Genomic DNA, 15,333 nt, shown 5'->3' on the forward strand with positions numbered 1-15,333 from the left:
TGCAAACCACGGTCCCCTTGGTTCAGCCTCCTTTTGAAGTTGTTTCGTCACGCAAAAGCTTCACGCAGAAATGTCACTTGGTCCGCTTACTACCGCGCTGAAAGCTACTGCAACGGAGCCACTACTAGTGCGAAACAGACACTTTGATACTGTTACACTTCCGTCTCTCTTGCAAACTAATCCTGGTAAATTCTGAACCGTAGTTACCACTACCCCCAGTAAAATAATCCAGCTAACATACCCCAATGATGAAACTGTTGGTCCTGAAGAGTGCTGTAATGTATTAATGATGTTTTATGTTTAATGATGCATTTTTTTCCTATGTTACTGTGATGCCACATAGATTACCACGCAGATTACCGCTTGTACCCAATTCGGGTTTTTTGCCTATGGATTCCATTACTACCGACTAGGTTGGTGTTAGCTGCCTTATTAACAATCAAAACACATCTTCCTCTGCCGGCACAGCCTGCCTCCGTTCAGAAATCTTGAAATGTGCTAATGTATTTTTTTTGCTGTTATGTTGTCGCATATGTTCACACAGTCATTGGAGCACTCTGTTCTTCCACATGACTAGTGCATGGAAAAGGCGATTCTAGTTCACAAAATAGATAACACACATTTATCCAGCGATTAAAAGCCTACCTCACCAACACGCATTTCATGTAAATTCTTGAGTACGTATGTAATATATTCATTCCATCTGGTCGCCCCGGCAGAACAAGCCTCAGAGATTGGAACCATGGATCAAAGCTACGGCTTCCAAGTGCCCTGTGCGTTCGCGTGTGAAGCCACATCAACAACATCATTTTGGCGCCGTGCCAGAGAGCGTTGTGGCATCGCGCAAACAAGGACTCGCGTCATGCTGAAGCTTGGATAAAAAAGGCGCTAGGTGCTCAGCACAGAAGAAAAACTAGACATCATTCATGCTGTCGAAACTGACACGAAGAAGTCGGTGCTGACATGTCACAGGGATCTACTGTTGACTACGGTATGTGGCATTTGGAATGCGAAGCAGCAGTTACTCGGCAGCACTGCTGCGACCGCGGAGATATCGGCTACGAGGTTAGACTTTTCGCCGTTGTTGCCTCTATTGTTGCCGAAGTGTCGCCTAGCGACAGTGATGCAGACGACACGGAAAGCGACAGCACGGGCGATTTAGGCCCGACAGTAGCAGAAGCTGCGCATTACGTCAGCCTCATGAATGCAATCGTCACAATGAGAACAGCACCCTGCACTGAAAAAGGCGCCCTGCGACATCTGCAGTGCTACCGTGCCCGTGCATGGAGAATATGCAACGCCAACGAGAAATCTGTCATGCGAGTGTTTGCCAAAAAGAAGGGGCTGGCTGAAAAGCTGGCTTGGAGCTTCAGTAAGCTAGAGGCTGCGATCGTCGCTGTTAGGCCGCCGCGGCATCAAACGAAAATAACACTTTTGTCGCGCTAAGTGAATAACCAGTGCATGTTTTTTTCCCCTTTCATCGCACTCTCTCTGAGTTCCATTTTTGACAGGTAAGTGGGCGATCTCATGCTATTTTGGTTAAGCAGTACTACCGTTTAGTATGTACTTGTTCCGAGCTCCGGCCAACTACGGTTTAACATGGTTTAACTGTATATTCACATTTGGCTGAGTTTCCAGAATCCAACTCCTTTTTTAACCCCTGTCAACACAGTTTCCGCAAGTTCTTTTCACGCGAAACACAGCTCTTATCATTTACAATGATATTTTTCCAATTTCTTATCTACGTACCAACCTTGACTGCATATTTCTCGATTTTGCCGAAGACTTTGGCTCTGTGACCCATTATTTACTTCTGCTTAAGTTGACTGAATTTAACCTGGATGTAAAAGTGCTCAAGTGGATAAAAAATCTTTCTATGAGGACACAGTTTGTAAACACTAATACATTTGAACCTCACAATAATGAAATCGGCACGAAATGCGAAAAAATTCGCTTTCGTGAGAATTTCATTGCTACGAATTGAGACAACATATATAGGTAATGTGTCACAGAACGAAACTTTGCTGTCAAAATTCCGTTGGCCTACTTTGGCAAGCTTCACTCGAGGATATAGAATCGCAATGCCGACAGTACAAACTGCACTGCATGCATCGCTCCACAGCAGCAGCAATGCCATGGAGCAGTATTCTCGGTCAACTACTTTTGGGGATACAATCACTTTTGCAACATATTGCGTAATTTGACACCGGACGCAGAGCAACTGCACTCTACACCAGCGCCAGCAGTTACCCAGTGCACGCTGTCACCCGTAGCACCGACAGGCCCGGTGCCGAGTGTAAAAATGTTTGTATCTCGTATACATGAAGGCAATCGATCGAGATTACGGCTGCTCATCCGGTGCTGAATTTGCACACGATGGCTGCTGGGCGGCAATGAAACCGGCGTTCTTGAAGCAAGAAATCCATAATCCAGAATGATCGCTTAATCACAGCCCAATGCGTGGAACTCCATGCTGCGACCGCTACATCAAGTGCCATAATCAATTCCATGTCGGTGGGAGGTGGATTTCATTGTTTTTGCTGCATTTTTCTCACTGAGGTGCAAATTAAGCATTGCGCCAGGTGCGCAAAAACCGTTGTCACATGCCAGTAGCAACACGCGTGCCATTTCGAACACATGGTGGCCATAACGTGTTTCTAGCTCACGCAAGCGCTCTAGGCACTTGGTTGTTTTTGTAAGCAAAAATGGTGGCAGCCATGCAAGTGTAATGTGGTGGTATTCTACAGAATTTTGGTGCAAAGCAATCGCATTTGAGCATATTTTGGAGCCTGCTAGCCTGGTGTGAGTAGGTTATATGCGGGGCTACGTTCCAGCGAATTTAATTGATGTGGGATTGTAGGACAGTGGCATTGCGTTGTCATGAGATATTAAATCCATTGAATCCTATGGGCATTCACTGCGGTTATGAAAGTATTTTCTTGTAGCGAGATTTTATTGCGGGTTTTTTTTTTTTATTTTCAATGATTTCGCATTTCACTACCTTTTGGCTCGAACATCCAGCAGCCAGACTTCATCGTTATAACCGATAATGCGGCATCAGGGCTTTGTAGTAAGTGGGTTATTTCACGATGCAAGACATACAAAAGTCGACGGTGCAGCAGCCTCTCATTATTATAACCGATATATTGTTAAAATCGGTGTCATTATAAGTGGGTTCGACTGTAACTGCCATTCACAATTTTCTAATGTACCAGCAGGTGTTCCTCAAGGCTCAGTCCTGGGCCCACCTCTCTTTTTAATCAATGTTAATGATCTTCTGAACTGAATTTTTCTTTGTCCATAAAGCGATTTGTGGATGACTGTGTTCTCTACCGTGAAATTGCTAATCATTCCGATTCCCAAGAACTGCAGGATGACCTTAACCACGTAAATGAATTGTGTACTAATTGGTGCATGTCAATTAATTCAAATGAATGTAAGGCCATGTGAATATCTCATAATGTTGCCATGCACACATGCTTTATTAATGGTGCTTCTGTGACAATGGTCACCTCGTACAATATCTTCGATTTCACATATCAAGTAACCTTTCTTGGCGTTCACATATTGACTATGTTACTAATAGCACTAACCTCATGCTTGGGTACTTAGGCTGCAATTTTAGTTTGGCCTCTTCCTCCCTGAAGTTAACTCTTTATAAAACTTTAGTTTGCTCCAAATTGGAGTATGCTTAAGCAATTTGGGGTTCAAATCAGTCTTGATTAGTTTCTACTCTACAAAGTATTCAAAGCTGAGGTGCTGGCTTTATCTTATCTAATCATTGTCACTATGCAAGTATCACATCAATGAAACGCATTGTCACGCCGTGAATGTTCCCGTCTCTATGCCTTTTTCACAAAGTTTTTCATTTGAACCATCTTTTAAAAGAAACCCTTTTCACCCATTCGCCTTATGTTCCATCCCACACTGACCACAGCCTTACAGTCGGGATGCCATTGTGCCACAGAAACCCTTACAATAACTCATTCATCCCTAGGACACACACAGAATGGAATCGCCTTTCCACATAGGTTGCACACCCCACCGACTCTGCCCAAGTTCAAGACCACTGTTAGAATGCCTTTTGATAATATTTTCATTGTTGTTTACTGCATTATTTCTTGTTTTGTTTTTGACCATTCCTTTCTGCAACGCCTCCAGGTCTTGACAACATGTGAAATAAATAAAATAAATAACTAAATCCCGACATTTCCATGCAGTTATTGCCTCCCTCAATGACTGAGCATATTGACAAAATGAATTGTAGTTGACTGCATTAAATAATTTTGTTTGAATTTTATTCACATCAAACCCAAGGGTCAACTGACATTCTGCATTGATCTACATTCACGTTCTTACACTAATACACTTATGAACACATAGCTAAGAGACTCACAGGGTGTAAGGTTGTCATAAGGCAATGTAAGAGCTACAACAATACCAGGTCAAGACGGCTCTGCATTAAGCTCTGTAATCTAAGGTGGTTCAATGAGCTCAGCAAAGCATTATTTTTGCACTTTGCCCCAATCTGCATGCAGAAAAGAATAAAAAATCTGCTAATTTGTCTTTGCCAGATGAATGTCATACACACTTCAGAAGGTCGTGCCAAGCTAGGCAGACTTGGCCATTTACCACAAACTCACACAAGCAAACAAATATAAGAGAAGTGCCGGTCACTGCCCACCTGAGGTGGAGCTTAACTGTTCCACAGCCTCCGTAGTCTGAACGCTCCTAGACTCGCTCCCTGGTTTGAACGAGCCGCCAACAGACTTGTCAGCCAGAGGCAAGCTGCACTGCGTGCCAACCTCGACCTGACCGACGACCTTGAAAGGGTCACGGCATGCTGTTTTGGCAGTGATGCTTTCCGTTAGGCTCATGGCATTTGTGGGGCCTGCAGAAGTGGAGTGATCGCAGTGCTGTTACACCATCTAGAAAAAGAGGCAACAAATACATCAATAAAAAACATGCAGAGGCAGATTACAACGCACAGCCGTAGAACACAGGACAACCCTTTCAATTCAGTGTATTCCTAAAGGGCTACAAGGGACAATCCACAATGAATACTCGAAAGCAAGGCAATTGCTTTTCTGTGGAAGGCCTTTGACATTGGAACATATCTCACACTTTTTCATCTCATACGTCTTACAAGCCATTGCTGTAGCCCAATTAATGAAAAGTAATTGCAAAATCCTAAGGTCATTGCTATTAGCCTACTTAATGTCCACTGTAGGATCCCCAATCGCCCCATGTCTTGTGCCAGGTGATACCATCCTGCTTGCTAATTTTCTATTTCATCATACTACCTACTTGTCAGCTGTTCACAATGGCACATCACTTCCATTGGTACCATTCTGTAACCCTGATAGACTATCAGGTATCTGCCCAAAACATTACATTGCTTGCCAAATTTAATTTTTAAGGCAATAACATTCTTCAAGAACTCCACCCAGTTAGCGGTAGGTCTGTATGTACATAGATATGTCCGTACTGCTAAGAACGGCCTGTTGAAGTGAGTTTTGCCAGCCAAATGCGAAAGTGGCGTCGACCTTTCCTGGAAAGCCACCGCCATCCTCTAGCCACACGGCATCACTAAGTCTACTGTGTGCGAAGGACAATGCGCCACAACCTCGACCCTTCGTCGAGGGATTGCCGAGATGTGTTTGAGGAACCAGGCTTTGCGCCTGAACACGCCACCGCCGACCCGGTCTGCAGTGAGCAAAGGAGTTCCCGAGGAAATGAATTTGGAGGCCCCTTCCCACGCCCCGTTCCTGACGTAAGACCCGAGTTCTGCGAAGACCGTCGGACCTCGGTGGGCTCCGTGAAACCAGTGCGGAAGTGTGTGTGTATAAGCTCTCCCGCAAAAAGGCGGCCCGGCTATGTTGAGTGGTTGAACGTTTCCCTCACCTAGGGATCGAGGGAGGACCGAGTGTCTATAAACAACTGTTGTGCGGCTGCTCAGTGTACTTTCTCTCGCAGTCATGCTAGACTGATGAACTGCAACGTCCTTATGTAGATACTGTAAATAAACCCATATTCCTCGTTTTCGATGAGAAGCAGTCCTTCCCTTCAACAACGTCCTCAGCATGGCTAAGTTGGACGACGGCATGGGCCAGCTACCATCTAATTCATGCCCGACTCCAATCGTGACAACGGGTTACGAACGGTGGGATTGACCTCCCAATCCTCACAGTACCTAACCTCTTTTCCGCCAACTACGGTCACTGTGTAGTCACTCGATGGTCAAATGGGTAGAGCATCTGCCTGTTGTGCTGAGGGAACTGTGTTCATTACCAACCATCAGCCCAACCTGCACCTCTGAGAATGTGACATTGTTTATGTGCTGCTCTTCAACAAACTTTTTTGATGCCAAGTTCGGTCACTAAGTATGTGCCGCTCTTCAGTGACTGCGCAGCCTCTCCCACTAATTTTACAGGCCAGTCTGGGTTGGCTGGCCTGTTTCCTCTTGACTAATTCGGTCTTTTTCTTTTGAAACATAAAGAATCCTAGACGTCTCTAACCTTTGATCACTGCCATTTACCCTACCTAACACTTCTACATACTGGACTATGTTAGGGTCGGCACAGAGTACGAAATCTATTTTCTTTCCTGTTTCTCCATTAGGGCTTCTACACGTCCACTTCCTGTTCTTTCACTTCCGGAAGAAGGTATTCATAATTTGAAGGTGATTATTTACCGTGAACTCTACCAAAATCTCTTGTCTACTATATTATAGTTGATTCCATAGTTGCCAGTCGCTCATTCTCCAGGCCAATTACCCTCCACTTTTGCATTAAAATCACCCATGACTGCAGGACACCGAATGTGCACCTTTCTCGATGCTAATTCAGCATCCCCATAAAACTGCTCTATTTCTCTATAATCACCACTGGAGGTTGGAGAGTAGGCTCGTACTACCTGTAATTGATACCTGCTATTAAGTTTTATTAAGATGACTACTACCCTTTTATTAATACTGTCGCATTGTAGTGATGGTGAACAACCAAAGTGGCATAACGCATTGGGCAAACCTGCGACCAGCAAAAGAAGTAACACTCAAGGCAATAATAGAGGCGAGCACAATCATGGATTGTTGAAATGTCATCTGCGGGTCAAGTGCATCGGCTTTCATACACGACTCGTAAAAGGTTTGAGTCTTATCACTGGTGCCTTCATGCCTTCCAGACAGTACTACACAGTTTGTGTCAACCGTACAATGTGATTACACAAGGTTCAGTAGCAAACAACACAAGCAGCAATAACATTCGAGAAACTTCTGATACAGAAAGGTGTTTAAGCTGTGTGACAATATTGTAAGAGAGACTGGTCCGTGAAAAATGTTCACCCAAAATAAGCTATTTGTATGCAAGCCAACACTATAGAATTCATCAATGTTGCCCGTTATGTACTTAATGAATTAGAAGCCATACCCTATAATTCCTCTTATCTGGAAGACCTCTGTAGCAGAGGACAGGGCCGTTAGTCAACTCTGTATAAGCTTCTTGTTTTTCAAACCTCATTACGCCCAATGGTATCTCATGCAATGCCTGATAATACTTCAAAAAGCTCCACCAAGCTAGCCTCACTCTCAAGGGGTCACATGTTAAATGCTGCCAGGTTGAATTTTCAGTGGCAGCCTGTGCACATCCAGAGTTTCCTAGCACCCTCTGCCACTTTGCAGGTCTGACCACTGGATTGGTCAGGAGCTCTGCAGCCACACTGGCTACACTGTGCCATTTGCCAACTTCAGTCACTGTGCATGTGCCATGGGTATGTGCACTTTTCATATTATTCATCATGTAATAAATATACAACTGTGTGCCACTTCTAAGATTGCTAATGACGTTAATGTCCCCAGTCATCTCTAAACAATGGATGCACCCCCATTTTTCTTCCTCTTAGTCCTTTGAGGGTCTACTTTTTTCACCAAATGCGACTCCCAGGGTCAAGATTTCTTTATTGTAGATTTAAAATCTTCAGCCTGACCTATTTTGCAAAATATTGCCACAACTTTTTTAGAATGCAAAAGTGCCAAAAAATATTTTCCATGGGTGAACATGCATTGTTCATTCATGAATACAGATGGGCTTGCAAAAATATTTACAAGACTTAAGAAAGTGGATACACTAAAATAGATATGTGCCAATTCCATCAGAAAAGATGGGTGCGGGTTTTCCAATAACACATTGGACCTGTCTGATCTGTTCAGCATTTAGCTTGTGGGAGAGTTTCACGTCCTTCTCCCCTTCTGATTTTTGTAGTTCAGGGACAGGAATGCTCCCATCGTCGCCTGATTCCATGACACCGAACGTCATGTTGCACATGTTGGCTGAACGGCAGTCTCTCTCCTCATATCTTTCGAGCAAGTTGGCGTGGAATATTTTCCTTCTGCCGGCTGTGTCAATAATATAGTTAGCCTCTCCTCTCTTGTCCCCAACTTCAAGAGGACCCCTTCCATTGCAGGAGCACCTTGTTGGTGCCAGTAGGAAGCAAGCTCAGTACCCTGTCTCCAGGGTGAAACTGCCGCTCCTTTGCCTTGCGGTGTAAAGCTTCATGTAAGGTGCCCCTGCCTTATCCAACTTCTCGTGTGCCACACAGCAAGTTTCCTCCAGTCGGTTCCAAAGATCGAAAACATGCTTACAGGTGGTCGTCTTTGCTTCATCACTGAAGTTGCCATTCGTCCACAATTCCTTCAGGATCGCCAAAGGACCCCACACATGTCGGCCGTATAAGAGTTCAAAAGGCTACAAGGCTATACTGACCTGGGGAACTTCCCTGTATGTGAACAGGACAGGCACCAGATAGTGGTCCCAATCTCGGTTTTTTGGCGTACATGTGCTTCAACATCAACTTCAATGTTCCGTTGGACCTTTCCACCACACCATTAGCCATGGGATGGTATGAGGAAGTGTGAAGCTGGAGCACGGAAAGAAGCAGAGCCACTTCTTTCATCAGGGCTGATGTGAAATTTGTGCCCCGACTCAGCACCTCGTTGGGGACACCATATCAGGAAAACATCTCGACCAGGGCTTCGGCCACTCGTTCTATCTCTATGCTAGGTAGAGCCACGGCGTCTGGATAGCGGGTTGCATAATCCATAAGGGTTAGAATGTACTGGTTCCAATGTTTTGAGGGTGGTTGTATAGGACCGACTATGTCGACAGCCACCCGTTTTAATGGGGTTTCAATTACGGGCATCCTTCCAAGTGGAACACGTGGCACTCTGCCCTTTGGAATCGAGCACTGGCAAATGTCGCAAGAGGTGACAAACCTTTTCACATTGGCCGTGATGCCCGACCAATAGAATTCCTCAGAAATCCGATCCTTAGTCTGAGTGCCTAGGCAGCCAGCCATTATACCATCATGTGCCAATTTTAACAGAGCGTCTCGGTGGCACCTCGGCACGACGAACTCACGCACTGACCGTCCGTTCTTCTCCGTGTAGCACCGATAAAGTAACCCCTTTTCCTATTTGAATTCAACACTTCCCTTTTGATTTGAGCATGTCTGCTTCCGGTTGATCCTAGCGAAACATTGCTTAAGTGTCTCATCACTTCACTGCTCGCTTGCATACCCGTCCTCACCTGGTAACTCTACCACAGCCTTGGAAGCCTGGAGTTTGGGAATCCCTTTCTGCTGCGCCTGCGCCTAGGTGCGGGTGATAGCTGCTGCCACGGGTTCTTGTTGCGTCTTGTCCTTACAGCCGTATTGTTCAGTCTCCCATTTCGGATCCTCCGAGGATTTTGCACCTTCTATATTTCCCACAATGAGGTCACACAGTGATTCTCGCATGCCTAGCACTGTAAGGGGGCCGGTAAAGTATGGGGTGTCGACTTAACTCCGCGTCTCATGCTTGGCAGTTCGATCAACCAAGCAGATGAGGTTACTTGCACCTGTGAACTGGTCTTCTTTCACCAGGTCAGCCTTTACAATCACCGTGTTGCACCTTGTGTCCCACAAAACTGAGATCTCTCTCCCTCCTAGGGTCCCGGAAGCAACTGGAAGGGCCTTGGTGAGAAATTTTGGCTGCATCACCATTATCGTGTTGATGACAGGAACCTTGTCCCCATTTCTCCGCTTGAGCATAGAGAATGCCGTCGCATATCCGATCCTGGTGATCTACTTTGGTGGAGGCGTAAACGCACGATGCCTGTAGTCTGTTATTAGAGGCTGCTTTGCAGTTGTACCATCTGTGATCCTTTCCGCCACACATGTAACAGGCGATGGCCGTGTTGGCCGCGGATTTGTTGTGACATAGCAGAGGTAACAACACTGTAGTGGTGGTGGGCTCTCTTTTCAGTTTCCTGCCTCTCGGCTATGACTGGTTCATCTTTCTTTGTTTTCACAAGATTTGCTTCACCCTGAGCTTCCAAGAATTGGTCTGCCAGCTCTAACATATCATTCAAAGATTTTGCCTTCTTCTCCTTTACGTAAAGCTACATCGGACCACAACCGTGCAAAAACCTCTCTCTAATCAGCAGTGCGCGAAGAGAGCTGTACTTGGTATTGGAAAGTTTGACCCATCTATCGAAATAATGACTTAGCCAAGCTGCGTATTGTGTTGCTGTTTCAGCCCCCAGTGGTTTCTCCTTATTGAACCTGTCTTGAAACCCATCTGCTGTGAAGCGAAAGTGCGTCAGGAGAGCGGTCTCCACTTTTGTGTAGTCCGCTGCATCATCCAGCGGTAACCTACCGTAAACGCCAAGCACTTCTCCGCTTAAACAGGTCAAAAGCGCGGTCAACCACTGGCCTTCGGGCCACTTCTGACCTCTGGCGATACTCTCAAACCGCCAGATGAATGCGTCTAAATCGTCCATTTTTTCATCGAAGGAGCCGAGAAGCCTGCTAGTGTTTATCCATAAACTGTGTTCCTCCAGTACTTCTAGGTGCTCGTTGCTAGCCCCCATTCCATTGCCACTTTGACTAAGCTGAATCCTTAATCGTAACAACCGTAATTCCCGCTCTGCGGCTTCCTTCGCCGCCACTCACTCCCTCCCTTTTTCTTCGCGCTCTTTCTCTTTTCCTCTCGAGCCAACGCCAGCTCTTCTCGGGGTTCTGCCTGCCCCTAATGTTCCGCAACCCATGTTTTCAGCTTTTAAATGAAACACAAAAAAACACAACACTAACACACGTGCACTTAATCTAGACCAATGATGAAGACAAAAGAGATACAATGAACAGTTAACAGTAAATATAGAAGTTAACATTATACATAACGCACTTAACTGTGGTCAACTCAACAGTGTTCAAAAGAAAACAAATGATGGCATACACATCGCCGGGCAGCAGCAGCAAGTCCATAAAGTGTGGAGTCGAGAGCAGAGCTTTCCTGAAGAACGCTGGCAAGCTGATCTCATTGCGGTGGATGCGATTGCTGGGCTGAGTTTCCCGGGAGTCTAGGTCTGACGTCTTCCCTCGAGCAGTGTTACGTTTCGCCTACGACGCGCGGTTTAGCCGGCGCGGCTGCAACGGACGCCGGGGCTTCGTTCAAAGCGGCAGACATTTTGGCCCGTTCGGCGCCGCCGCTACGCCTCCCCGCCAAGCGCGTCCAGGCCTGTTCTAATGCCACGTGTCTTCATGTGCGTGTGTGTGTGTATGTGCATGTTGGTGCCCACGCTTGTCGAAGCGCGGCAGCCGGGGAGAGGAGCTCCCCCAACTGTGAAGCGAGGGGGTCTGACCGGCGCCGACACGACGTATGCGCCACCTTCTCTTCCCATTGTGCCCGAACAGCGCGGCCCGGCGTATGCGCCACCTTCTCTTCCCATTGTGCCCGAACAGCGCCGGCACGACGGCTACGCCACCTTCTCATCCCATTGTGCCCGAGCGGCACAGTCACGTGCTCGTCTATAGAGGGGTTCCTTCTTGCCCTCAACTGCGAGAGTATAAAAGCAGCTGCCCCCGGACGCCAAGGAGAGGCTCCGATTTCTTCTGTTGAGTAACGTGCACTCCCGTCTCTCTACTTCGGTCGACCTGACCGCCAACTCTTTGCGATGTTAGAATAAACACGTTGTTTTGTTGTTACCAGTCGACTCATGCTTTGCCGGGACCTTCGGATGCTTCCAGTTGTACCCCAGGCCGCCAGGCCAACGCTACCCTTGGGGCTTGCGACCCAGGTGCAACAACGGGCGTCAGCGCCGAGTTCCCAACAGCAGGTTGAGCTAACCTGAGGGGAACTAGCGTGAGCTTCGTTGCAGCCATTTGTTTGTCGTCTTTTACGTCAACTAGTAACTCGCAGTTCAGATGCGGCTAGGCAGCTCAGGCGATACTGGACGGCACTAGCACCTTGACACTTCTCAGCAGATTGTAGGCTCACCTTCTAGACTGTTTAGCTCAGTCTAAAACCTGCGTTTAAATAACTTCTCCCTTCCCTAGTAAAGCCCCTCCATACAAGTTTCCGCCGACCAGGTTAAGTACCGCCAACCTACCCTCCTCCTCCACGCTCCTCTCCCACTCACCCCCTTAGCTTCCGGCGTCAAGCGGAACTTCCGCAGCTGCAGCTTCCTGTTACAAGTGGAAGTGACGCTATGTTTTTTTAGTGTTGTTTACTTTCGCGTCCATGGAAAGGCTTTAATTGCACCAGCTGCGGTTTAAACTGTGAATGTGATTCCATCCAAGAACCGCCGCCTATTGTAATCAGCGATCTGATCGTGTTCGCTGCTTTGCGTCAACCTGCGACGGGTTGTGCCACGAGAGCCAACGTACAGTGGAATGTAGTGCCTGTGCGCTTGGAGACCACTGCCATTTTTCGTGCATTTGGAAAACAGCGACTGCGAACTACTACTTCAGCGGAATACAACAGCTTGTCCCCTTTGCATTCTTTTCATGGTGACTGCCACAGCTCTGCTAAGCACGCGCGGGTGTCTCACCATCGTCTAACAGCAGTCAAAGCGGAAATTTCCGCAGCGCAACTCCAGGAAGCGGAAATGCCGGGACCGGAAATCTTGAAACCGGATTTCGTGTGAGGGGAAAAGGCGGCGCACAACAAAGGTTGTTGCTACTTAAGAAAGCGGCGGTGGCGCGTGGATGGAGGGGCTTTATTCCTTAGTTCCCTGGGTCCTAGAATGGCAGATATTGGTGAAAATCCAATCAAGTTCACCGAATTACATCCCGGTTCCTCCCAAGGTCTTGGCCACACTCCTTTTAATTAGGGGCGAGGGAACGGGTGATTCCCCCCCTCCCCCATTAGAAGTCGCACACTTGTATTGCACCACGCATGCACACCCTTGAGTCCGTGGCGGGTCTCTCTTGTTTGTTCACAAACACAGGAGAAACGACAGCAGCCGGCCATACGGCACTGTTGGCATACATCAACTGTCAGCAATTTGTGGACAGAGGACTGCACAGAGGCACCACATACTTCGCAGTATTCACACCCCCGCTTTCTTAGCAAGCTTCTCAATGTGTGCTTGGGACAGAGAATACACAGGGGTTCCTAGAAAAGCCATCAGGGCGTCACGGTTGTGCCGACGACAACAAAAAATAATCTCTAAACCTGCCTTCGACTTCTTTTGGCCGCTTGCCCGAATGGACGGCAATAACTATCTTGCTCGTCAGTTCCTATTCTTACGACCTTTTGCTGCCCGTTGATCGGTGCTTCGCCGAATCAAATAATGCCGCACTGCAACAAGTACCAACACTTTCCGATCTCAACTCTGATAAACAACACAAGCATGCCTGCAGGCCTCAAAAACTATCCCTAATATTGTTGAAATGTTTGAAGCAATTGTTTTGGCTGAATGGCATTCCCTGTGTACTAGACGTAAACTAAACATTTTTGCCAGCATTCACAGGCATTGCTCGTGACGCAGCAACTGTATCCCACACATAGACACTCTTACAACAATGAGTCAGACATTGAGGATGCAACTGGCAAGTGATAGTGCACCTGATACAAAAGATGTTGGTAAGCAACGGTAGACAGACAGGGAAGTTGCTCACAGCAGAGGGTGATCGTTGGCAGTTCGCAACACAATTATTTCTCAACAATTTATTGTCTCCGGATAGATGGAAACAAATGTTCCGGATTGTTCTTCTACTGTGTCTTTTGTGATGGCATAAGGCGTCAAGTGCAATACATTATTGTTTTGGCATAGACAAGTTATATGCAACTTCCAACAAATAAATGGCCAGCCTTAGTGGCTTAATCTGAACAAGCCTTGCCATGAGCATAGCACGATAGTGCTAGGGTGTCATACACCACCAAAACCACCTTTAATTCAATCCTGCTTTACTGGAGCAGCTCAAGTATTAAAAAGCAACTTTGAGCAAAAGGATATGCATACCAGATTGTGGACCGACCCAACCAGCAGCAATCAGCACTTGCGGCTAGTTGTCAACGATGCAGAGATAGGCTAGGGGTGCAATCGTGCAAACAGTTCACTTTCCTATCATTCGGTTGGTCTGCTACGTCACAAAGTGGGCCGTCCGCAAAATTTATGAGAATGGGAGGGAGAGCACAGCCAAAAGACGAGCGAGCACAGCACTGGAAGCTTGCGTTGCGAATTTTGGCTTCAGTTGGGTATGACATATTCAGTGCAAAATGTTTGTTGTGCTTTAATAATTAAACATGTCAAATGAAAAAAATTTCTAACTGTTCTTAAGCTGCATATATTTTGTTTTAGTCCACTAGGTGGTATCGCACATACCAAAAACGAATTACCGGGAGCGCGCAGTTTAGTTGGTGATTGTAGCTTTGCCTCCTCTGCTCACTTGCGATCCACTGTAATTTCTCCCACAAGAACACAAAACTGGGCCGGTACATTTCAGCACACCGACGCAAATTGTTGGTTGGCTTCATGGAGGGACATCCACTTCTCGCGAGGGCATCGCGCGTGCTGTGCCCAGAAATTGCGGTGGAGAGATAGCAGGAGATGTGGAACAAGCTCACCACCCTATTGAATGCAGAGGGCCCAGCCACAAAGACTGCCAAGGAATGGCAGGTGTTTTGGCGGAAAGATTTTTTTCTCTTGCCAAGATGCCACCCCAGTTTCCGCAAGCCAGAGGTGATTGTGAGGAGTGGTTCTATTGCTCGCAATGTTTACAATGCTGTTCGTAATTGCAATGGCATAGGTGGAAGCCGCCTGCCCGGCCTTCGTGGCTGCATCCTACAACTTGTCGCCGCCTCCAAGGTGGCAGGCGTGTGCGAGTCTCTTCCTCAGCCGCTTGACAAGGTCAACTGTCGATAAATGCAGCAAAAACAGGCAGACGCACCAGCATTTTTATGGCAACCTTGTCATGTACACCGCACCATGTAGACAATGTTCTACCACAGTAATGCAGGGTGCTTTTAATTGCGACCCCAATCGAGAAACTTTATCCCAACTGAAAGTGCCCATG

The 15,333-nt window shown here is 46.9% G+C and overlaps 1 protein-coding gene across 2 annotated transcripts in view; it reads right to left on the bottom strand.

Moving 5' to 3' along the window:
* Positions 1-15,333, bottom strand: part of LOC142590459 (uncharacterized) — a 47,710-nt gene that overhangs the window by 13,100 nt on the left and 19,277 nt on the right. The window contains exon 2 of one of the 2 annotated variants that reach the window (XM_075702591.1): positions 4,685-4,891. In XM_075702591.1, coding sequence (XP_075558706.1) covers positions 4,685-4,877 — 193 coding nt within the window. In that variant the 5' untranslated portion in view covers positions 4,878-4,891. Of the gene's footprint in view, positions 1-4,684; positions 4,929-15,333 lie in introns of both variants that reach the window. The other variant, XM_075702590.1, reaches the window with a different exon arrangement.

The sequence above is a fragment of the Dermacentor variabilis genome, chromosome 8, assembly GCF_050947875.1.
Source record: "Dermacentor variabilis isolate Ectoservices chromosome 8, ASM5094787v1, whole genome shotgun sequence".
Classification (NCBI taxonomy): Eukaryota; Metazoa; Arthropoda; class Arachnida; order Ixodida; family Ixodidae; genus Dermacentor; species Dermacentor variabilis.